Source organism: Oncorhynchus mykiss, chromosome 17 (genome assembly GCF_057628025.1).
Source record: "Oncorhynchus mykiss isolate SJ-2025 chromosome 17, ASM5762802v1, whole genome shotgun sequence".
Classification (NCBI taxonomy): Eukaryota; Metazoa; Chordata; class Actinopteri; order Salmoniformes; family Salmonidae; genus Oncorhynchus; species Oncorhynchus mykiss.
Genome location: NC_143038.1, coordinates 36,867,932 through 36,894,325, shown reverse-complemented (window position 1 = coordinate 36,894,325; position 26,394 = coordinate 36,867,932). Strand labels below are relative to the sequence as shown.

At 40.6% G+C, this 26,394-nt stretch overlaps 1 protein-coding gene and 1 long non-coding RNA gene across 4 annotated transcripts in view; both read left to right on the top strand.

Moving 5' to 3' along the window:
* The window catches only part of LOC110494081 (uncharacterized), a 56,835-nt gene extending 42,861 nt beyond the window's left edge, over positions 1-13,974 (top strand). Inside the window, exon 7 of one of the 3 annotated variants that reach the window (XR_016487917.1) lies at positions 13,411-13,974. Coding sequence is in view for 2 of the 3 variants with exons in the window: in XM_090205443.1 (XP_090061569.1) it covers positions 13,411-13,580 (170 nt within the window). In the remaining variant the exon portion in view is untranslated. The remainder of the gene's footprint in view (positions 1-13,410) is intronic. The other 2 variants (XM_090205443.1, XM_090205442.1) reach the window with 2 other exon arrangements.
* A 9,642-nt stretch (positions 13,975-23,616) lies between these two features.
* LOC110495177 (uncharacterized) lies at positions 23,617-24,783 on the top strand. The gene is made up of 2 exons (XR_002469394.3): positions 23,617-23,838; positions 24,270-24,783. It is a non-coding gene; the product is annotated as an uncharacterized LOC110495177 (long non-coding RNA).
* The last annotated feature ends 1,611 nt before the right edge of the window (positions 24,784-26,394 follow it).

Genomic DNA, 26,394 nt, shown 5'->3' with positions numbered 1-26,394 from the left:
CTGTTTGGCCCATTCCTCCATGCAGTTCTCCTAGAGCAGTGATGTTTTGGGGCTGTTGCTGGGCAACACGGACTTTCAACTCCCTCCAAAGATTTTCTATGGGGTTGAGATCTGGAGACTGGCTAGGCCACTCCAGGACCTTGAAATGCTTCTTACGAAGCCACTCCTTCGTTGCCCGGGCGGTGTGTTTGGGATCATTGTCATGCTGAAAGACCCAGCCACGTTTCATCTTCAATGCCCTTGCTGATGGAAGGAGGTGTTCACTCAAAATCTCACGATACATGGCCCCATTCATTCTTTCCTTTACACGGATCAGTCGTCCTGGTGCCTTTGCAGAAAAACAGCCCCAAAGCATGATCTTTCCACCCCCATGCTTCACAGTAGGTATGGTGTTCTTTGGATGAAACTCAGCATTCTTTGTCCTCCAAACACAACGAGTTGAGTTTTTACCAAAAAGTTATATTTTGGTTTCATCTGACCATATGGCATTCTCCCAATCTTCTTCTGGATCATTCAAATGCTCTCTAGCAAACTTCAGATGGGCCTGGACATGTACTGGCTTAAGCAGGGCGACACGGCTGGCACTGCAGGATTTGAGTCCCTGGCGGCGTAGTGTGTTACTGATGGTAGGCTTTGTTACTTTGGTCCCAGCTCTCTGCAGGTCATTCACTAGGTCCCCCCGTGTGGTTCTGGGATTTTTGCTCACCGTTCTTGTGATCATTTTGACCCCACGGGGTGAGATCTGCGTGGAGCCCCAGATCGAGGGAGATTATCAGTGGTCTTGTATGTCTTCCATTTCCTAATAATTGCTCCCACAGTTGATTTCTTCAAACCAAGCTGCTTACCTATTGCAGATTCAGTCTTCTCAGCCTGGTGCAGGTCTACAATTTTGTTTCTGGTGTCCTTTGACAGCTCTTTGGTCTTGGCCATAGTGGAGTTTGGAGTGTGACTGTTTGAGAGTGTGGACATGTGTCTTTTATACTGATAACAAGTTCAAACAGGTGCCATTAATACAGGTAACGAGTGCAGGACAGAGGAGCCTCTTAAAGAAGAAGTTACAGGTCTGTGAGAGCCAGAAATCTTGCTTGTTTGTAGGTGACCAAATACTTATTATCCACCATAATTTGCAAATAAATTCATTAAAAATCCTACAATGTGATTTTCTGGATTTTTTTTCTAATTTTGTCTGTCATAGTTGAAGTGTACCTATGATGAAAATTACAGGCCTCTCTCATCTTTTTAAGTGGGAGAACTTACACAATTGGTGGCTGACTAAATACTTTTTTGCCCCACTGTATATCCTTCCTCTCAAAGTTTGTGCTTGTCTACTTCCCTTTACTGATTCGAAAGGAAATGACTGGTATAAGAAATATGGTGGAAACTTCCACTAGCCCATCCCTCCACCCAATGCTTTTAGATTTGTGGGAAGTAGAGAATGAGTATACATTTCAGGAGAAAAGAGAGATTTTTGGGACGCAGCCAGTAATGTGTCTTAAATTATTTGAAATATTTAAAGATAATCAGCCCATACACCCCAGTGCGCACCAAGGTCAGCTGTCCATCACACTGTAGGAGGGCCATTGTGATTATCCTGAAACGCCCACCCTATTCATTTGGCACAGTTTATACTTCACAGTGATTCATACGTACAGTGCCTTCAGAAAGTATTCACGCCCCTTGATTTTTTATCTCATTTTGTTGTGTTACAAAGTGGGATTAAAATTGATTTAATTCAATGATCTAAACAAAATGCCATAATGTTAAAGTGGAAGAAAAACTAACATAAAAAGAAATATCATGAAAAATAAAACATCTTGATTAGATGAATATTCAACCCCCTGAGTCAATACATGTCAGAATCAGTCTTTATAGAGTAAGTCTCTAAGAGCTTTGTACACCTGGATTGTAGAACATTTGCCCATTATTCTTTTCAAAAATGTTCAAGCTCTATCAATTTTTTAAATGTAAAAACAATAGTATTTTAAAATATACCTGCAGTGAAGCCACTCAATATTTACATTACATTCAGTCATCTAGCAGACTCCCATCCAGAGCGACCTACAGGAGTAACCAGGGTCATGCGCCAGATCTCCTACCAAGTCAAATCGGGAACCTGAACCCACAGTTCTCCTCGAGAGCTGCCCCTCAACCATCCACTCCCCACCCCCAAGCCACCATCCCCCTCCAACCCAACCAAAACCACCACCCACCTAATGTGCCACCAACCAACAAAAAGAACAAAAGAGAAATTGGTGAAAAACAAAGGAAAACCACAGCAGAAAACAAATTCTTATTTACATTTGATGGCCTACCCTAGCCAAACTCAGACGATGCTGGGCCAATTGTGCGCTTCCCACGGGACTCCCAATCACGGTCGAATGTGGTGCAGCCTGCATTACTTTAGTGCCTTGTTGCAAATGTGCATGTTTTGGAATATTTTTATTCTGTACAGGTTTCCTTATTTTCATTCTGTCAATTAGGTTATTATTGTGGAGTAACTACAATGTTCCATCCTCAGTTTTCCTATCACAGCCATTAAACTATGTAACTTTTTTAACCATTGGCCTCATGGGGAAATCCCTGAGAGATTTCCTTCCTATCCGGCAACTGAATTAGGAAGGACACCTGTATCTTTGTAGTGGCACAACATCCGAAGTGTAATTAATAACTTCACCGTGCTCAAAGGTGAATTCATTCAATGTTTTTATTTTGACCCATCTACCAATATGTGCCCTTTGCGAGGCATTGTAATTACCTCCCTGGTGTTTGTGGTTGATTCTGTGTTGGAAATTCACTGCTCAACTAAGGGACCTTACAATTATTTGTATGTGTGGGGTACAGATATGTGGTAGTCAGTCACAAATCATGTTAAACACTATTATTGCACATAGAGTGAGGCCATGGAACTTATTATGTGACTTGTTAAGCACATTTTTACTCCTAAACTTATTTAGGCTTGCCATAACAAACGGGTTGAATTACTTATTGACTCAAGACATTTCAGCTTTTAATTTGTAATTAATTTGTAAAAATTTCTAAAAACATAATTCCACTTTGAGGTTATGGGGTATTGTGTGTAGGCCACTGACAAAAGCTACATTTAATCCATTTTAAATTCAGGCTATAACACAAAAGCATTTGGAAAAAGGCTGTGAATACTTGCTGAAGGTAATAATTAATAATAGGTAATAATTATGTCCTGAAGGGGAATAAAATATAATGTGTCATTTCACCTCTACATATCCTATTACCTGAATCCAATTGTGGTCATTTAAATGTTATGTAATCTAAGGAGAGCTCAGCAAAGTGTGTAATAAAAGTTGGTGAAATAATTGTCGTCAAACTACAGGTATTGGAAGAGGTGGATTTGAATACATTACTCCAGAAAACAATAAACCCTTTAACATTGTAATGCTCTGACTCAAGTCTTCAAACAGAATTCAACTCAATTAATCTAAATATTAATCAGGATTTTCTTTAACCCGGGTACCAGTCTGGTTGTGCTAAAATGTCATATGACTCAGAGAACAAGCAGTGGAATGTTAGCACAAACAGACTGGTACCCAAACTACAGATCTTTGCTTCTCATATGAAAAGGAAGACTGTGCATTTTCATTTCAAGCATCGCAAGAGGAGTAATGAACATTGTTCAAAGCCAGACTTAACCTGGTAACTGTGTGATTAATTGGGGGTTGCAGGTCTACCTAGAGCTTACTGCTAGAGACACAACCCAGGCTGAGGCTGTCAGCCTTTCTGGGGCAGTCACTGGTAGACAGACCACAGAGACAAGACCTGATACCAGAAATAAATCAATGGCAGGATTATTATTTATTGTCTAGAAAACAGGAATTTTTAACAGATGCCCTCAATTTGGACTTTCCCGCTACGGAAACAAGCATAGTTCTCTCCTCAGGACCATTTTTAGAGTAACATACCATACACAGAGTTAGAACACTGCAAAAAGAAGTACCAATTATGCTCTTCGCATATGTCGAACATACAGGAAGCACAGTGCAAAAATACAGTGCCTGCAACTAGTAATTTCCTTTTTTTTAAAGGGCCAGGGTCAAGTCAATATACCAGAAGACAAGGTGTACTATGCTGTATGGCAGTGTGCATATGTCGACTTATGAATGCTACAGTATGTCAAAGCGTCTACTCCGTACATTCAGTTCAGTCAAGCTTGTTTTGTTCTACCATCAGGACTGCAAACTGTAACCTGACCTTCGACCCATCACCTAGGGAAACAATGATTCTTACATTGTCAATGAAATGTGTAAACAGTCACTGTATGTCTCTTCGGAGTTAGTTAAAGATGCATTGTTGCTTATTCACCACTATTCAATTCAAGGTCTAGAATGTTAGCTAGTAATTTGGAATAAAAAAATGTGCGGCTGGATTCTCAGTTGATTAACTTACATTCCATTTAAGTTAGAATTAAAAAACGTTTTGTTCAGCACAATGTGGAAATGTGGCATCACACATACATTAAACAACCATCTAGCTAAACAGAATCACTTCAGGCTCCGTTTGTATTTACAGTAAGGATGAATTTATGCTTGCAAAGCCCAACATAGCCCAACAGAGGAGATGAAAAAAGAAGAGGGGCCCAATTTATGTTAATCCATTCACTGGTGTCCTGAATAAAGAGTGAGACATGAGACAATAATTCATTTAATGTCACTTAATGTTAGTAGTAGAGTTTGGGAAAGTCCTCATTGCAGACTCCTCAGGTTGCAGCCAGACCTCTGTGTTGACATCTCTCCAGCCCCGCGGGCCATTAGGGCATTCCCATGATGCATCTCCCCAGCCCCTCCAGCCATTGGGGCATTCCCAGACTTTCCTCTGACTGACTCAGAACCCGCTGGTCTTATGACAGTCATCTTCTCAGGGTGTTGTGGGGATACCAGTCATCTTCTCAGGGCGTTGCTGGGTAAAGCCTATGGGTTGCGGATAAAATGCCACCCTATTCCCTACATAGTGCACTACTTTTGACGAGAGCCCTATGGGTCCTGGTCAAAATTTGTGCACTATATAGGGAAGAGGGTGCTGCTTTGGACACAGACTAATATCTCCTCTGGGTATCTGCTAGTACTGTAAACCCTGAGGCTTCCTGATTATCTCACTGCAGGTCAGGAGGGTCTCTAGCTCTGGGAGTAGAGAGAGGCACACTGACTTACAACACACACACACACACACCATGTTGTCTCACCCACTATCCCAACTGATCCCATGGGCCTTTATACACCGCTCGTTACCAGATCTTTGCAGGAAAACTATGTTAAGACCATTTCCTAAAATGCGACTTACTCAATTATTCATACAGAGACATATCGGTTGTGAATACAGACATGTAAATATGATAATAGGTCATGTCAAAAATTGTAATTCATTAGATCTCTTTGAGAAATGTAGTAGTTTTGAATCATCTGCTGAAGGAGCAGCTGATGAGACACCAGGGAGAAAACATAGCTACCAGGTTCCATAGAAATAAATCCTATCAGAAACATCTACTGACCATGGAAAACAGAACCAAGATGTGAACCAATTTAAGATGTGTCAGGGTATAATTTTATCACACTTCATATCATGACGTCTCCCCATCCTCCTACCCTATGTTGTTTTGATGTCAATCAATATTGGGCTGAACCCATCTGTGACCTTTTGGGTATACGGGTCACTTCACAAAACCCCAGACTGACCCTCAGGCATGGATGAGTGCATTTTACATTAGCAGCATCTTCCATAAAGGTATTCTGTTTGTGAGTCCTTCCTTGACCAAGAAAGGCCAATGAAATAGGAGGTCACTATGCTCGGGTGATATCCTGATAGTCTAAGGTTCACAGATTTCATGAATATCTTTGCTATGCTTAGACGGCAGGTGATAAAATATGTATTCAGCACCTTAAGTGCTCTACCTCTTCTTTGTGTCTGTTTTATGGGATTGGCAGTTATGGGAAGTTCTTACAGAAAGACAAAGCCATGAGATGACATTCATAACATGTATTCCACCTCTAAAGTATCTGAATGTCCATAAAATATGGATATGTTCTGCATAGAATATGCTGAGGATAGCTTACTCTGCGTGGTGCATTATTCTGCACAAAAGGAAGTCTAAACCCGGCAAAATGGGAACATTCCCAGAACATTAGCTAAGATTGATCTAACCTTAAGATTATAAAATCCCCGAAAACATTTGAAAGAATGTGGGGAAAAGTCTGGTGGGAACATTGTTGGGACATAACAAAAGAAGAACACTCATTTGGTTACTACATGATTCCATATTGTCACGCCCTGATCTGTTTCACCTGTCCTTGTGATTGTCTCCACCCCCTCTAGGTGTCGCTTATTGTCCCCAGTGTATTTATCCCTGTGTTTCCTGTCTCTCTGTGCCAGTTCGTCTTGTATGTTTCCAAGTCAACCAGCTTTTTCCCCGTTTGCCTGCTGTTGCATTCTTCTTTTTCTAGTCCTCCTGGTTTTGACCCTTGCCTGTTTCTGGACTTTGTAACCGCCTGCCTGACCTTTCTGCCTGCCTTGACCACCAGCCTGTCTGCCACTCTGTACCTCCTGGACTCTGATCTGGTTTTGACCTTTTGCCTGTCCACAACCATTCTCTTGCCTACCCCTTTGGATTGATAAACATTGTAAGACTCCAATCATCTGCCTCCTGTGTCTGCATTTCGGTCTCGCCTTGATACCTATGTGCTATTTTGTAGTTTTGATGTCTTCACTATTATCCTACAATGTAGAAAATAGTAAAAATAAAGAAAAACCCTTGAATAGGTAGGTGTGTCCAAACGTTTGACTGGTACTGTAAATGTTTAAGATACGACTGCATCGATTCGCAGACCCCAAACAGATCCAAATGTACTATGCATCAGTCAGAAAGTCTATTCAAACGTTACGAATCGGCAATTAACTTTTTTGTTGTACTTTCATTTTACATTCCGAAAATACCTAATCTTTTGTGAAGACTGATAGGTCCTCTCCTTCAGTGTCGAACTAAGCATCCCAGCTAGCAATGAGGAATCGGCCCAGAAGCGGCCCTCTTCCGGGGGGCCGGAACTGATTGAATCAACCCGGGTGTCGGACTCGGCCCAGAATCAAAATGAATGACCGCCCAGAATCAGCGCAACTACATCTGGCTTTTTCAGTCTACCGGAATTCAGACTGAAATTGCCGGCATCTTACCAGAATCTCCCCCAGAAACGGCCCGATGTAAATGTATACAAAATTACCCAATTTATTTATTTTACATATTACACATTTTATACAAATTTTACCCATAATAATTTTTTTACCCCCTTTACGTCTTATCCAATCGCTGCAACTCCCGTACGGCCTCAGGAGAGGCCAAATGAGTTGCTACAGAGCAATGGGACAAGGACATCCCGGCCGGCCAAACCCTCCCCTAACGGAGCTGGACCGTGTCAGCATGCATGCACCTGGCCAGCCACACAAGTCGCTACAACGCAATGGGACAAGGACATCCCGGCCGGCCAAACTCTCCCCTAACGGAGCTGGACCGTGTCAGCATGCATGCACCAGGCCAGCCACACAAGTCGCTACAGGGCAATGGGACAAGGACATCCCGGCCGGCCAAACCCTCCCCTAACGGAGCTGGACCGTGTCAGCATGCATGCACCTGGCCAGCCACACAAGTCGCTACAGCACGATGGGACAAGGACACTTTCAACACCTTGTAAGAGTCCATGCCCTTGACGAATTAAGGCTGTTCTGAGGGAAAAAGGGTGGGGTGCATATCAATATTAGGAAGGTGTCCAATAATGTTTTGTACACTCAGTGTATAAGGTCATTTTTAGATATATAGGGTAAAGTTGATAATTTTATAATGAGGAATACCTTTTGCGCTGCGCACTGACTGCATGGCCAGAGCGGGAGGAGAAAGGAAGCTCACTAAAAACTTCCAAATTGTCAAAACCATTACATTTTTAGATGGGGGGGTGAAATCCAAAATTGTGTTATATATTCTAATTTGTAAATTATACATATTGATACATTACTAACTCAAACACATAATCTGCAAAAATGACATGTTAATTAGTGGGTGATGGTGATTTCAGAAACAAAGTGGAGGTGCAGAAAACAGGCACCATTGCCCCCCCTAGTCTGATAGTGATAGTGGGCTGGTAGATGCCTAGTCTTCCTTATGGCTCAGATCAGGTACCTACATAGTATGCAGCAGTGGTTCACAATCTTTTTCGGTTAATGTACCACCAAGTACATATTGCTCTGTCCAGAGTACCCCCTCATGTGCTGTATCACATCCGGCCGTGATTGGGAGTTCCATAGGGCGGCGCACAATTGGCCCAGCGTCGTCCGGGTTTGGCCGGTGTAGGCCGTCATTGTAAATAAGAATTTGTTCTTAACTGACTTGCCCAGATAAATAAAGGTACAATACAGAAATTAAATACAGAAATATCTAACTTACATAAGTATTCAAACACCTGAGTCAATACTTTGTAGAAGCATGTTTGGCGGCGATTACAGCTTTGAGTCTTCTTGGCTATGTCTTGATCAGTTTTGCACATCTGGATTTGGGGATTTTCTCCCATTTTCCTTGCAGATTTTCTCAAGCTCTGTTAAGTTAGATGGGGAGCGGTGGTGAACAGCTTCCCATCCATATTTCTTCCATTTCCCAGTGATGGAGACCTCTGTGCTCTTGGAAACTTACAACACTCTAGAAAGTGTTTTATACCCTTCCCCAGATATATGCCTCATCACAATTCTATCTCAGAGATCTACGGACAGTTCATTGGATTTCATGGTATAGTTTCTGAAGGCAATTTCTGAAGGCACTGTACATCATTTACACACACAGAGAGAGAGAGAGAGAGAGAGAGAGAGAGAGAGAGAGAGAGAATGAGAGAGACAGAGAGCTCAGCTCAACTCATGAGCCCCATCAGCAGCAGATTTGAATTTAGAATGGAAAATGAATGTGTTTATGCAACAAATGTTAGTGCATTGTAACGTATCGCATCGATTTGTCCTCTAATCAAACATAATCGCACCGAATCATTTCAAACTAAAATGTATCGTTCCTGTATCTTATCGGAGCCCGTGTATCCAGATACATAGCAAATTGTCTTGGAAGGGAAAGATGCACATCCCTAATTACAAGCGATAGGTTCCCAAAGCACAAAATATTCTTAGTTGTGATGACATTCATACAATGTTAAAGTTAGGTTGCACAGGACATTCCATTAAAGGGAAACCACTCAAAAACATAACCAAATAGTAGTCCACTGTTGCATTTTATATCATCATGATGATGTGGCTGGTGACACTTTGTTTCTTGAAAGTTCAACATCTTGAAATCTTGACTGCTAACATGCAAACACTTTGGGACCGTATCAACAGCGAGAGATAATGACAGCTTTTGGGTGGATTTTCCCTTTAATGTTGTAAGAATGTTGACAGAACACCTGATCTAAGTTCTTTAAAGATTCCCAGTTATTGGGAGTTGTCTGGGATGTTGCAAGAATGTTCTTGTGATAGTCACATACTTTACAAAAGAGGTTCCACAGCACATTCCCACAATATTGTAGAATGTTCCACGATTTCCAAATAAGTCCTTTTTTTATGACATATTTGTTTTTACGTGAACATAATATTCCATTGATGTTTATACAGTGTATGTTTTAGCTTGTCTTGGAGGTCCTCAGAATATTTAAGTTTGACCTAATATTACCACAACATTGTAATGGTCGTCGTTGTATGAAGGATCCGACCAAAGTGCAGCGTGGTAAGTGTTCATGATTTTATTGGATCAACAAACACTCGAACAAAATAAACCAAGAGGGGAAACCGAAACAGTCCTGTCAGGTGCAGAACACTAAACAGAAAGCAACTATCCACAAAACACAGGTGGGAAAAAGCTACCTAAGTATGGTTCCCAATAGACAGCTGTCCCTGATTGAGAACCATACCCGGTCAAAACAAAGAAATACAAAACATAGAAATAAAGAAACTAGAATGCCCACCCTAGTCACACCCTGGCCTAACCAAAATAGAGAATAAAAACCTCTATGGCCAGGGCATGACAAACATTCTCAGCATGCAGATTTCTTTACTCAGAACTTTGTTGAAGCACCATTGGCAGCGATTACAGCAGTGATTCTTCTTGGGTAGGAAGCTACAAGCTTGGCACACCTGTATTTGATTTGGGGAGTTTCTCCCATTCTTCTCTGCAGATCCTCTCAAGCTCTGTCAGGTTGGATGGTTGCTGCACAACTACTTTCAGGTCTCTCCAGAGATGTTCGATCGGGTTCAAGTTCGGACTCTGCTTGGGCCACTCAAGGACATCCTGCATTGTCTTGGCTGTGTGCTTAGGGTCGTTGACCTGTTGGAAGGTGAACCTTCGCACCAGTCTGAGGTCCTGAGTGCTCTAGAGCAGGTTTTCATTTAGGATCTCTCTGTACTTTTCTTCGTTCATCTTTGCCTCAATCCTGACTAGTCTCCCAGTCCCTGCCACTGAAAAACATCCCACAGCATTATGCAGCCACCACCATGCTTCAGCGTAGGGATGGTGCCAGGTTTCCTAAAGACGTGACGCTTGGCATTCAGGGAAAATAGTTCAATATTGGTTTCATCAGGTCAGAGAATCTTGTTCTTCATGGTCTGAGAGTCTTGAGGTGCCTCTTGGCAAACTCCAAGTGGGCTGTCATGTGCCTTTTACTTCTGTCTGGCCAGTCTACCATAAAGGCCTGATTGGTGGAGTGCTGCAGAGATGGTTCTCCTTCTGGAAGGTTCTCCCATCTCCACAGAGGAACTCTAGAGCCCTGTCAGAGTGACCATCAGGTTCTTGGTCCCTGACCAAGGCCCTTCTCATTCAATTGCTTACTTTGGCCAGGCAGCCAGGTTCCAAACGTCTTCCATTTAAGAATGATGGAGGCCAATGTGTTCTTGGGGACCTTCAATGATGCAGAAATGTTTGGGTACCCTTCCCCAGATCTGTGCCTCGCCAATCCTGTCTTGAAGCTCTATGGATAATTCCTTTGACCTAATGGCTTGTTTTTTGCTCTGATAGGCACTGTCAATTGTGGGAACTAATATAGACAGGTGTGTACCTTTCCAAATCATATCCAATCAATTGAATTTACCACAGGTGGACTCCAATCAAGTTGTAGAAACATCTCAAGGATGATCAGTGGAAACAGGATGCACCTGAACTCAATTTTGAGTCTCATAGCAAAGGGCTGAATACTTATGTAAATAAGGTATTTCTGTTTTATTTAATTTTCTAATTAGCAAACAAATGTAAAAAAAAACGTTTTCACTTTGTCATTATGGGGTATTGTGTGTAGATTGCTAAGGATTGTTTTTTATTTAATCCATTTTAAAATAAGGCTGTAATGTAACAAAATGTGAGAAAAGTCAAGGGGTCTGAATACATTCCGACAGCTCTGTATGTTGACAATCTGCATGTGGGTTTGAACCTGCAATCTTCGGATATTCAGACAGATCATTAAAACCCCCTAGAGTTGATAAAACATTTTTTTTTATAATAATTGCAGAAATACCAGTATGCATAGAAGAAGTATACAAACAGACATTGTTAACATATGCTAGGCGGTACAACAAATTACATATTATACAAAGTGTTTAAAAGATACACATGTATTGATTGTTTTAACAGCTTTCTTATTGAAAGAATGTAGAATGGTCTTAGCGTACTGCTAACTCTTAACCTCTCTGCGCACCGAACCTGGTAGCGGGATGAAATTCGACAACAAACGGTGATCGCTACATAAATAGTCATTTGAAACATTCATGTAAATACAAGTGTCTCACATGTTTCGAAAGCCTAGAATCTTCCTAATCCAACTGCTTTGTCAGATTTAAAAAAGCATTTACAGCGAAAGAATTCGATGCGATTATCTGAGGATAGAGCCCCATAAAAACCAACTATTTCAACCAGCACAGGCGTAACAAAATCACAAACTGCAATAAAATAAATAGTTTACCTTTGACGATCTTCCTCTGTTTGCAATCCCAATGCTCATTGTTCCACAATGAATGTTATTTTGTTTGATAAAATCCATTTTTATAGCCTAACACAAAACATTTTGTGAACCGCTTGTGTCGTGAATTCCGTCTCATTCCATTTTCGCCGACACATTTGAGGTAAAAACACACACAAAACGTGACTTTTCCAGTCATGTTTGGTTTCATTGCAATCAACTGGTTTGTTTGTAACACAACCAAACCTGATGGGTCATTTCGCGGGACGTATTGACTGAAATAAACCGATTTGAAGACAACAAGTTGTGCACATCATTGTGCACCAATGATTTGCCCTCTGTTTTGTTGATTGATTGTATTTTAACCCAATGACCACTGATCGTCTTGAAATCTAGCTGGGTAGATAGCCAATGAGCTGAGGTAAACGGCAACATGTAATGTTTATGTGTTGGAAGACCAACCCATGAAGTAAACTCCGGCGTAAAGAGGTTAATTTGCCATTGACGATTCATACCACGCATGATGCGTACAGAATTGTTTTGGTAAAGCGCATATTCAGCTGTTTATATATCAATCAGTATGGCGACTAAGTCAGGGAAAGCTAAGTCTAAGTCTAGATATACAGATGTACATACAATTTTAGAAGAAATTGATCGAAGACGATTCATTTAGCAATTCCCAAATGGAGGAATATTTTTTGAATGGAGAGGACATCGTTTTTGACTGGTAAGTTCCTCTCATGCTAATGCCGTTGTTTGAAATTAATAATATAAAATATTATTTGTGAAATGAAATAGCCTATTTGAAGCTGTTGAGGGGAGGGCAGGCCCACAACAATGGCCAAAGTGAAATGGAGACAATAGATACAGCTGGTCTGTTGTAAAATAATAAAGACAGTAGATCTAGCTGGTCTGTCATAATATAATAGAGACAGTAGATCTAGCTGAAATGTCATAATATAAATGAGACAGTAGATCTAGCAGGTCTATATGTCACGTTCTGACCTTTATTTCCTTTGTTTTGTCGTTTTTTATTATGGTCAGGGCGTGAGTCGGGGTGGGCAGTCTATGTTTGTTTTTCTATGATTTGGGGATTTCTATGTTTCGGCCTAGTATGGTTCTCAATCAGAGGCAGGTGTCATTAGTTGTCTCTGATTGAGAATCATACTTAGGTATAGTTTGTATAGTTTGTATTCAGTGTTCAGTGCTTTCTTTAATAAAAAAATCATCATGAACACATACCACGCTGTATTTTGGTCCGCTCCTTACGATGATCGTGACACTATAATAATATATTATTAATATATAATATATTATTAATATTATTATTATTATGTTCCCTGTACTCTATATATATCTGTTTATTATACCTGTTGATACAGGGCTCATATGTGAAACTATTCTAACTGAACATTTTCTTTCACAGTGATACTGACTCCGAATGGGAGCCCACAGGGCCAAGGTGTCCATCCCCCACTGAAGCTGGTTCATCCAGCTCCTGCCACAAGTGGTGTTCATCTGCCCAAATGTATTTCTGCAGGCATGGATGTGCTGTGGCACCTGGCATCAGCAGCACAATATTGTGTAGAGGACTGAGGGTCTTCCAAATATTGAAAGTGTTATTTTGAAAATGTATTTTTTTCATGTTTTTTCTCCATTTTTCTGGGGTGGGGGGGGTGTTAGAATACCATTTTGGTATTTTGTATATAGTTATTCCATTCAAAATGTATAACTTCACCAATTTGGCCACTTGGGTACATTTGGGCTACTTGTGTGGGACACCTGGGTGACTTCATGATAAATGTCATGTAGCACACTCATTTTGGAAGTTATCATTCTGAAACTTTGCACAAGTACTGTTGCCCTCTTATGTTTTTCACTGAAATTGTCCCCATCATCCCATCTGAATGTTTGTTTTATCTTGTTCATTTTAAAGATGATACAACAATAAAATAAAAAAACGTGTGTTTTTTTCATTGTATTATCTAAACCAGATCTATTGTGTTATATTCACATTTACATAAACTTCAGCGTGTTTTCTTTCAAATGGTACCAAGAATATGCATATCCTTGGTTCTGTGCCTGAGCTACAGGCAGTTAGATTTGGGTATGTCTTCAGGCGGAAATTGAAAAAGTAGGGGGGTAGCTCTAAGAGTTTTTCTATTAAGTGTTTTTTTATTAGTGAATTTACATTTATGAATATGACATTTTTCTGTTAGCACAATTAGATTTAAGAGGTAAAATTGTTTTCTTTATCCTTATTATCGTTAAGGAAACCAAGCAGCACATTCTCCCATAATAAACAAAAGTCATTAGCCGCGGCCCGCTAGCTGTCTTGAGCATATCGGACTGTTAGCTAATAGGCCCATCGGACAATTTCTCGGCCACTATAGCTATTTTGCCAATTGGCCTAGGCCCCTTTTACTCAACGAAGCCCTGCTTATCCATCACGACTGGACTACCGACGTAATCTGCCCCAGGTTTTTTTTTCATACAGGCCCCTCCGTCGCGACATCCCCTGAATGCCCATCTGCTAGCCGCAGCCAGCTAGCTGTCTAGAGCATTTTGGACTGTTAACTGAATAGATCCATCAGCCAAATTCTTGTGCTACTATAAATATTTTGCCAATTGGACTTGGACCCCTCTGCTACTCGGAACCCTACTAATACATCACAACTGGTCTATCGACATCACCGCACGAGGAGGCTAAAACAGACTTTCCTCCATCGCAACGTCCCTCTAAGGCCCATCTGTTAGCTTGCTAGCCCCGGCCTGCTAGATGTCTGAATCGCCGTGTCTCCAGCCAGCCCAACCGCTCACAGGACTCCTATGATCACTAAGCATGCCTCTCTCGTGCTGCTTGTCACAGGCGCCGAATACAACAGGTGTAGATCTTACAGTGAACTGCTTACTTACCCTAACCAACAATGCAGTTTTAAAAAACATATAAGAATATACCTAAAAAAATAAAAAATAAAAATAACAAATAATTAAAAAGCAGCAGTAAAATAACAATAGCGAGGCTATATACAAGGGGTACCGGTACATGTGCGGGGGTCAATGCGGTACATGTGCGGGGGTCAATGAGTCAATGTGTGGGGGCACCGGTTAGTCGAGGTAATGAAGGTAATATGTACATGTAGGTAGAGTTATTAAAGTGACTATGCATAGATAATAACAGAGAGTGTCTGTAGTGATGCCTCTAGCACTGAGATGCAGTGCCTTAGACCGCTGCGCCTGAGGGAGCAAGGAGAAATACATTTTCCCTATTGGAGAGTCAACTGGATTAAGCAAGGGTAGTTTAAGAAGGTGAGGTCTGGTTACACCTCTAAACAACATGATGGAATTATACCAAAGACTATGGCGAACTCTCTAGGTGTAACAGGGACATTGTAACGAGATAAAAATTCCTCATAGACTAACAATCCTTCTGCATTAAAAAGTTGACTCACCAGCAGGACATGATTATTAAACTAGTTCTTAAAAAATAAATACTTGTTTCTATACAAAATATCCTTATTGTTCCAAATGAAATACCTGCGGATATTCTTTTTAAATATATTAATGACCACGCTAAGATTACTTGTCTATGAAAAGCAGATAATTTTGTAGGAATCTTATCAATGTTATAATTACAAAGTAACATACAATTGAAGCCACCGAAAAGGGAGAAGATATAATGAGGGATGAAATTCCAAACTGAAGTTGGATCCTTTAAGAAATGTTTAGCCCAATCTTAAAAGTAGGAAAAAAAATTAAGACAGATTTACTAATTTAATGTATACGATTTTTCCAGATGAAGTTGAAAAGCTTCTGGTGAACTGCTTTACCTATTTTGTTGTCAACATGTAGGGACTGGGCTGTATAAGAAATACTTGACCTTTCAAGGATAAAACCCTCTGCAACCAATGGTTCAACTGCTATTTGTTTTTTTCAATAATAGGTATGAAATGTAATGAGCATCTATCCTGTTGATCCTTAAATATGGTAATCCCAATGTATGTTACTTTTTCCTTGACTGGAATATTGCAGATAGAGGGTATCACACAGTATTTAACAGCAAACAATTCACACTTATTAAGGTTTAGGCAAAGACCAGATGCTTTAGAAACAATACGTATCACGTTGACTGCTCTAGGAATATGATCAGTGTTACGAATCCCTTTTGGCCCGACAGTCTAGGGGGGATGGTAGTGAGACCCGTAACATAACTCATGTAAATTATAATTGTGACAAAGTGAGTGTGAACGAAATAACCACGACAACCGAAATAATACCGTCAAACTCAGGGTTTATTTATAAACACACAGTAATGGGGGGAGCAGGAAAAAGGGGCTGAGCTGGACCCAAGGAAAGAAACAATAAATATACAAAAACACCCCTAAGTTAGACTAGCCTACTTTAATAACAGCTAACTAACTAACCAAAAATACAGTGGGTGGTCCGCCCAGTTCTAACTAGTGTGTTTAACAAAGTTCACCTACGGGTAGTGTATGCCCATGGGCGACTTGTCTTGGTTTCCCCCTTTTCCCACCAGCAACAAACAAACACCATAACCAAAACAATACTCACAGGAGATGAAAGTGATTTGGAGGTGCTCAAACAAAAGAAGAGGTTAATTAATACACAGAGAGCGAGTCAAACACAGAGCTCTACCAACATGGCATTAACAAAGAGATTGAGCTACTGAAATCTATAAAGAACAGAGATCTACCCACATGGCATTACAAAGATTGAGCTACCGAAATCTATGAAGAACAGAGATCTACCCACATGGCATTTACAAAGAGATTGAGCTACTGAAATCTATAAAGAATAGAGATCTACCAACATGGCATTACAAAGATTGAGCTCCTGAGCAAACAAATGATGGGGTTTTTAAACCATGGGGAAGGAACTGTGATAGGGTAGGAAACAGGAGGAGGTGTGTCTTCTGATTGATGGGTTGATTGTTGACTGATTGGGGAGTGATGATGTTCACCTGTGAGGGGAGACGGAGAGAAAAGAAACACACAGGATACACACAGACACAGGATACCTGTATCCGTAACAATCAGCATCTTTCAAAAAGAGGGTGGTGCTACAGTGCCTTGCGAAAGTATTCGGCCCCCTTGAACTTTGCGACCTTTTGCCACATTTCAGGCTTCAAACATAAAGATATAAAACTGTATTTTTTTGTGAAGAATCAACAACAAGTGGGACACAATCATGAAGGGGAACGACATTTATTGGATATTTCAAACTTTTTTAACAAATCAAAAACAGAAAAATTGGGCGTGCAAAATTATTCAGCCCCCTTAAGTTAATACTTTGTAGCGCCACCTTTTGCTGCGATTACAGCTGTAAGTCGCTTGGGGTATGTCTCTATCAGTTTTGCACATCGAGAGACTGACATTTTTTCCCATTCCTCCTTGCAAAACAGCTCGAGCTCAGTGAGGTTGGATGGAGAGCATTTGTGAACAGCAGTTTTCAGTTCTTTCCACAGATTCTCGATTGGATTCAGGTCTGGACTTTGACCTGGCCATTCTAAGACCTGGATATGTTTATTTTTGAACCATTCCATTGTAGATTTTGCTTTATGTTTTGGATCATTGTCTTGTTGGAAGACAAATCTCCGTCCCAGTCTCAGGTCTTTTGCAGACTCCATCAGGTTTTCTTCCAGAATGGTCCTGTATTTGGCTCCATCCATCTTCCCATCAATTTTAACCATCTTCCCTGTCCCTGCTGAAGAAAAGCAGGCCCAAACCATGATGCTGCCACCACCATGTTTGACAGTGACGATGGTGTGTTCAGCTGTGTTGCTTTTACGCCAAACATAACGCTTTGCATTGTTGCCAAAAAGTTCAATTTTGGTTTCATCTGACCAGAGCACCTTCTTCCACATGTTTGGTGTTTCTCCCAGGTGGCTTGTGGCAAACTTTAAACGACACTTTTTATGGATATCTTTAAGAAATGGCTTTCTTCTTGCCACTCTTCCATAAAGGCCAGATTTGTGCAATATACGACTGATTGTTGTCCTATGGACAGAGTCTCCCACCTCAGCTGTAGATCTCTGCAGTTCATCCAGAGTGATCATGGGCCTCTTGGCTGCATCTCTGATCAGTCTTCTCCTTGTATGAGCTGAAAGTTTAGAGGGACGGCCAGGTCTTGGTAGATTTGCAGTGGTCTGATACTCCTTCCATTTCAATATTATCGTTTGCACAGTGCTCCTTGGGATGTTTAAAGCTTGGGAAATCTTTTTGTATCCAAATCCGGCTTTAAACTTCTTCACAACAGTATCTCGGACCTGCCTGGTGTGTTCCTTGTTCTTCATGATGCTCTCTGCGCTTTTAACGGACCTCTGAGACTATCACAGTGCAGGTGCATTTATACGGAGACTTGATTACACACAGGTGGATTGTATTTATCATCATTAGTCATTTAGGTCAACATTGGATCATTCAGAGATCCTCACTGAACTTCTGGAGAGAGTTTGCTGCACTGAAAGTAAAGGGGCTGAATAATTTTGCATGCCCAATTTTTCTGTTTTTGATTTGTTAAAAAAGTTTGAAATATCCAATAAATGTCGTTCCACTTCATGATTGTGTCCCACTTGTTGTTGATTCTTCACAAAAAAATACAGTTTTATATCTTTATGTTTGAAGCCTGAAATGTGGCAAAAGGTCGCAAAGTTCAAGGGGGCCGAATACTTTCGCAATGCACTGTATCTGCAAGCTGATTTATGATAATATCTGTCAGCAATAGAGATCCCTTGTATATCACTGGATTTAACAAAACTTGTAAGAAGTTGGGTTGCAAGCAGAATAAGAAGGTGAAATTGAGCAACCTTGCCTATAATTCCTCTTTTTATCAGGTATGAAGGTAAGATCCAGATGCAGACCACGTCGAATAAACAATAGTTTAATAATTCAACAGGGTCAGGCGATAGACAGATCAAGGCAGGCAGGGGTCAGTAAACCAGAGGAGGGCAAAGGAACAGGTCGGCAGGCAGGCTCAGGGACAGGAAGAGTGGTCACGCAGGCAGCCTCAGAGGAAGGAAAGGCAAGGGTCAAAACCAGGAGGGCGAGAAAAGAGAGACTGGAAAAAGCAAAAGCTGAGACACAAAACGCTGGTTGACTCGAACAAACAAGACAAACTGGCAACAGACAAACAGAGAATGCAGGTATAAATACACAGGGGATAATGGGGAAGATGGGCGACACCTGGAGGTGGGTGGAGGCTTTATAGTCTAAGAAAGTCTAAGAATACAATACAACTATCTTCGAAGATTAGACCAGAATAGTCAATAAGGTCTAACATTAGTCAGAAATTATTAGATATACTGTATGTCTATTCCTTATAAAAAAGTATTATTATTATTATATATATATATTTTTTAAATGTATTTTCCTCATGAAGTCAGATTGGATCTCCTCTAAAATTGAGTCCAATACTGCCGTCATTCTTTTTGCAAACATAGAGGCTAATAATTTGTAGTCGATATTGAGCAGACAGATTGGATGGCAATTATCGAGGAGAAGCAGGTCTTTCTTGGGCTTAGGGATTCATGTAATCAGACCTTGAGTCAAACTGGTTAGAACAAAAGTTAAATCACCTTAGAGCCAGGAGCACATCAGAGGTAGCTATCTAGGTAGCCTATGTTGACCATCAGGCACAGTCTATGACAGTCCTCAAGGAGGAAGGCTGATTTAGGATCCGTTGAAGAAAGCGTGCCCTCCGATGAAGTAAGAAGCTTTCCCCTGTTTTTGTGCTTTTTCAACAGCTGGCCAAAGTTTCTCTCTCCTTTCTCTGTCTGCTTTTGAGAGGTCTTCTACAAACCGCAGGTTTTTGTCACGTAGGAAGGTAGATCTCTTTGCTGCTTTCCAAGTGGCATCCCTGTAGATCCATAATGTGAACTGGAGAATGACACCTCTGGGCTGGGAGTCACCCTGCCTTCTAGTACCGAGGCGATGTACAGTGTCGTCAACATCTACTAGCTTAGCCTTCTCCTCAGGTAGGACAGCTTGGCAGACTTCGATGGTTTCTTGCTTGGGAGCTGGTTCTCCCATCTGCCTCAGGAACTCTATATAGTCGCAGATTCCACTGCCTGGAGTAGCTTTCGAGTTCTGCAATTCTTCTTTGGCACAAGTCCATCTTTTCCTCCTTTTTTCGACACCCTTTTGATGTAGGTGACCTTCTACTTAACATCCTTGATTTTCATGCCCTCGATTTTCATTGCGTAGTCGCTAACCATTTTCTCTATGGAATCGAACCTTGTATTGGTGAGCCTGGAAAGAGTGGTGATAACATCATTATTGGCAGCGTCATCGAGGTTCAAACATGCCTTTCTTGGAAGCTGGAGGCTTGCTTGGGGTTATAGGCAAAGAAGGAAATACTCATCTGACACCGTAAGTGTCATAGAGTCTGTCAGGCCAGTTGTAGTATACTGTAGTTGTGGCAGTTGTCAATCCAAGCGTTTGCTTAAATCATCAATGACCTGGTGTTTTTAGCAAGTGAAATTTTAATTTGGTAGTTCAAAATAATACACTTTTCACTCTCTTTAAAAAGTTGGTATGCAGAGCTCGGTAGGAAGCATGTGCTCAAGCTGCCATCTTTAGAGCCCTCCCACCCCCAGTCAATTGATGCACCTGCTCGTCATGCCGTGACGTCATCACGTTTTATTAAATAGCTCCCCATGTGTTTACGCTAGACCTGTTTCTTGCACAGGCTTTGTGAGATTCTACTGAGTTCGCCAGCAGCCGCCAATCAGCTTTTCCATAACCTAGGGCTTGTGAATACAGTGTTTTTCCAGACACGAGAAGATCAAGACATAAAGATTGTCATGAAATAGTCTATAAAACCCAAATGCTTTGAGCTGGAAACTAATATGACAACGAAAACTGAGACTCTCATGAACACAAGGGTGTCGGTTGTTTTCGCTTTACAACGACCACAAGCTTTACGGCAGTCGTCTGAAGTCGCTGATGTGGACCTCCCAAATCTTCTCGTAAAACCGCCTGTCAAATCCAAACTGCTTGATCTAGAAGTTAATATGACACCACCATCGAAAGCTGAGACTCTCATGGACACGTGCTTTGCTCTATGACGCACACATGCTTTACGGTTGTCGTCTGAAGGTAACCCAGTACCGAGCTGTAAATATGACACTGTGAACATGGGGGAAAAAGTGTCATGAGTAAAGTTCTCACGTTCGTTGATTGGAGGAGACCAAGGCGCAGCGTGATATGAATACATGTTACATTTAATAAAGACGGACACAAAACAAACTATACAAAATAACAAAACGACCGTGAAGCTTTAATATAAATGTGCATACACAGGCAACTACACATAGACATAGATAATCACCCACAAAATACTCAAGGAATATGGCTGCCTAAATATGGTTCCCAATCAGAGACAACGATAAACAGCTGTCTCTAATTGAGAACCAATCTAGGCAACCATAGACATACAAAACACCTAGACAGGATAAAACACAACAAACCACCCCTCCACCCTGACCTAACCAAAACAACAAAGAAAACAAAGAATACTAAGGTCAGGGCGCGACAGAAGCGCTTTCATATGGATCTAAAAAAGATTCTACAAATCCCGAGTTTTCTTATATCTCTCAGATATACTGTAGGACAGACACTTCAAACATACTTCCCTCAGATTTTTGTTTTTACTATCTGTTTTGCCATGTACAAATGTGTTATTCAATGCATTTATATGTGGCTATAGCAGTAAAGACCAAATTCAATGGATTGTCAAATAACTTTTACTTATTTATTTTTTTATAACTACAGGGGTCCTAAAATCCAAAATCAAATAGGTAAATGATCTATGGTATGACCATCTTAACAATTCTATATGTTAGCTTAGTAGATATCACCATCTAAGGGATTTGGCCTACATGTGTTGTTTAACCCTCTGCGCCACCAGGGGAAAGCTGTGGTATTGCAGGGCTTTTTCAGTAAACTGTATATAGATTGACTATATTACCCTATCATGACACAGAATGCAGTTTCTGAGTTATTAAAATGTTCCCATCCTGATCATATGCTGTGTATTTGTAACACTGTACTTTACTATATCATGTGTTGAAAGTCATGAAATTAGATTTTAGCTGGATAGATATTTATAAAGCTTCCTTTAAATAACTTGTATAACACTGTACAGCTACAAGGGGTGGAAGAGGAAACGATCATTTAAAAACTCTTAAAAGAATATTGTGAAGTCATAATCTTTGAGTTGACTATGAAATGTGATAGGATTTAGTATTTAAACATTTAAAAGGAGTACAGTTAATGGTTTTAGGTGCATGCAGTCGTAATCACAGGAATGTGAAGGTGAAAGAACTGGAAACTTACATTGGGCAAACTCTACATTCTGCACCACACAGGAGAACTGGTGCAAGGCACGTGGGTTTATTTTAGAATGAATAGTGACCATAATGGTGCTCATCTGAAGAATATACCATTTTGCACAGTAAACCAAATGCTGTTAAATGTTGTCTTTTCATATTCAATAATGATCTGTTTTTTTTTGTATCCTTGAAGGTGCTAAATTAAGATTAAAACAGAACATGTAATCAATAAAATATGAATTAATTGAACCTGAAACTGTTTTTGTATATTTATTACTTATCATTTTTCAGCATGAGTATTGCATGCATTTGTATGTGTTTTGATTGAAATTGAGAAAAAGTATAATTCTTTCGTATTTATAGTAGTTTAAATGTCCTGAGCCTGTATTTAAGAAGTTGGCCTATATGAATACACCAGAACACGTTTTTTAAAAGGAAGCTTTATAAATATGTATCCAAGTAAAATCACATTTCAACAGTGATGAAGGAAAAAATTCTTACAATATAGGGTTGGTTACAAGTAGGGATGTGACAAATTGATAATTTAAATGGACATTTGTTATTGGTTTTCCGTTAAAACGATAAGAAAACAAATCACAAAATTCCGTGTCAATTCACAATGTCGAATAATAGTCCTATTACATATGTTTGACCGCTGGGGCTGGGCAATAAAGTTATATCTACCGCAACCCTTTACAATCATAGAAAGCAGCTACTGTTACAGTAAAATGTCAATAGCAAAAATAGATAATTATTCAGACAATTAAAAAAATTGCAGCATCAGAAGTGTGTACCTTTTCAGACAGTACAATTCTGCTCCAGCATTAAATGCTACTGCTTCCCTGACAACAATACATGTTGCTGATTGATGCTGATTGATGTGCTGCTGTGCTGTTTTTGAGTCACTGTATTTAAAGAACTGTAAAGTTATTTTTTAGGAGAGAATAGTCTGCTTGCAGGCAGCAGGCAGTCAGGATGCCTGCAGCAGCTCAACATTCCTTGATTGACAGTTCTGGCCGCCTAGTGATGGAAGTGTCTCACTTCAGTCGCAGCATTACTTTACAGACAAGTAAAATGCTGTTCATATTTCCAGAGAAAGTTTTGATGTCTCCATTAAAAAAAAGCCATTGTGTAGCCTAACCTAATAACAGACGAACAAACATGACGTTGCCCGAGGCGCTTTCAAGGGACCACATTCTATCTGAAAAGGGTAATCGACACAGGCTATCGGGTAGCCTACTGTAATTTCATATTATGAGACAAAAACACCCCCACCCCCTCAGAAACGATGAGTACCATGTGCGCGCGAGACTGTCCTGAAGATACCCCTGTATCCGACATCGGCCCCATGCAAAAATTAGGATATTCTACAGGCAACCGACCGAAGACTGAACAAACACTTGCATCATTACAGTTCGTTTCAACCAGAAGCGGTGCCTCTGCTTGACAACTCTTTGCTCCAAAAGATTGGCCATTTCGTAGGCGTGGCGTGAACATATTCAAGTAAGTAGGTAAATGCGTTTTGAAAATGTACAAAATCTATGTATTATTATCTAGCTACAGCAGGCCAGTGTGTGTAGGCTAATGAGCTGATTATTAGCTAGCTAGCCAACGTTACATACTACAGCTAGTTAACTTAGCTTGTTATCTTGATGTAGGCCTATTTATCGTTGTAAATTAAAAACTCGTGCTCCAAATGCATTGGTAGATAACAGCAATGGAAGAGGGTGAAATGATGTTCTACTCAAGCTGTCAGAAAGGGTAGCACAGTGTACTACTAGTTAGACAGGGTAGGTTGTGGGATGACATTATGCAAATAGTCTCCAGTTTTAGTCCCTAGAGAGGAAAACTATGAAGACAGACAGAGAGATAATAGTCATGGCAGTCTAATTGAAATAAAATGAAACCTGTTTCTTTGTGATGTCTCTCCTCAGATATGGAAAGCTGTGAAAGCCTGTCTGCAGATGAATAAGTCCCAGTGAATGTCCCAAGAGTCTGCTGGCACATCATTGTATGCCATGGGTTGTATGTGTACTTACGTTAGCAAATGTTGTATACAACAATACAGTTAAAAGTCACACACAATGTACAATGTAGCATTACAACTGTAGCAGGTCAATTCTTCTGCAGGTATGCTGCGTGTGCAGGCTTCTGTTTCAGCCTAGCACCAACACACCCGATTCAATTTATCAAACCTAATGAGCTGATAATAGTTGCTAGACTGGAATAGAAACCTCTTCACCCAGTAGATCAGGGAGTGGAGGAAGGTTGGCCACCACTGAAATTATGTTTTAGTAATAATAGCCAACTTACTAAGATGTTTAACATTTACAAATTCATTTATTTAATTCAATATTGATTCATTGAAGTGAAGTGTTTAAACATGAACTAGTGTGAATGTACATTCAGCACAGATCACAATTCTGCAATAAAAAAGGCATGAAGGGATCTGTCTCCAATTTGTCTGTGTTTCTGTGTTGCTTTCTCAAATTAACATGACTTTTTTGTCCAGTTGTGAGCTCTCCAGTTTAAAATTATACCAGTAGATAATGCCGGATTTTCTACATCATTTTTGTGACATTAAATTGTTTAGTGCAAATCCAACCCTTGTATTCTAGGTACAGGACTCAACATGAAAATAAGGAGCTGGCAATTTGTACGTTAATAAAAAAGATCAAAAAGGAAAATAATGTTACGTGGGGAGCATTGTAATTCTGCCTCGTATATTTGCTGAGAATGATTTGAGACAGTAGAGAGACAAAACCAGAAGGTCAATGGCATGGAGGAGGATTGCAGATGTTGGTGTCTGATCGTAAGGCGCTACAGAGGGTAGTGCGAACGGCCCAGTACATCACTGGGGCCAAGCTTCCCGTCATCCAGGACCTATATACAGTTGAAGTCGATGTTTACATACACCTTAGCCAAATACATTTAAACTCTGATTTTCACAATTGCTGACATTTAATCCTAGTAAAAATTCCCTGTTTTTGGTCAGTTAGGATCACCACTTTATTTTAAGAATGTGAAATGTCAGAATAATAGTAGAGAGAATTATTTATTTCAGCTTTTATTTATTTCATCACATTCCCAGTGGGTCAGAAATGTACATACACTCAATTAGTATTTGGTAGCATTGCCTTTAAATAGTTTAACTTGGGTCAAATGTTTTGGGTAGCCTACCACAAGCTTCCCACAATAAGTTGGGTGAATTTTGGCCCATTCCTTCTGACAGAGCTGGTGTAACAGAGTCAGGTTTGTAGGCCTCCTTGCTCGCACACGCTTTTCCAGTTCTGCCCACAAATTTTCTATAGGATTGAGGTCAGGGCTTTGTGATGGCCACTCCAGTACCTTGACTTTGTTGTCCTTAAGCCATTTTGCCACAACTTTGGAAGTATGCTTGGGGTCATTGTCCATTTGAAAGACCCACAAGCTTTAACTTCCTGACTGATGACTTAAGATGTTACTTCAGTATATTCACATAATTTTCCTGCCTCATGAAGCCATCTATTTTGTGAATGCACCAGTCCCTCCTGCAGCATAGCACCCCCACAACATGATGCTGCCACCCCCGTGCTTCACAGATGGGATGGTGTTCTTCGGCTTGCAAGCCTCCACCTAATAACAATGGTAATTATGGCCAAACAGTTCTATTTTTGTTTCATCAGACCAGAGGACATTTCTCCAAAAAGTACGATCTTTGTCCCCATGTGCAGTCGCAAACTGGAGTTTGGCTTTTTTATGGCGGTTTTGGAGCAGTGGCTTCTTCCTTGCTGAGCGGCCTTTCAGGTTATGTCGATAAAGGACTCGTTTTACTGTGGATATAGATACTTTTGTACCTGTTTCCTCCAGCATCTTCACAGTGTCCTTTGCTGTTGTTCTGTGACTGATTTTCACTTTTCGCACCAAAGTACGTTCATCTCTAGGAGACAGAACGCGTCTCCTTCCTGAGCGATATGACGGCTGCGGGGTCCCATGGTGTTTATACTTGCTTACTATTGTTTGTACAGATGAATGTGGTACCTTCAGGCATTTGGAAATTGCTCCCAAGGATGAACCAGA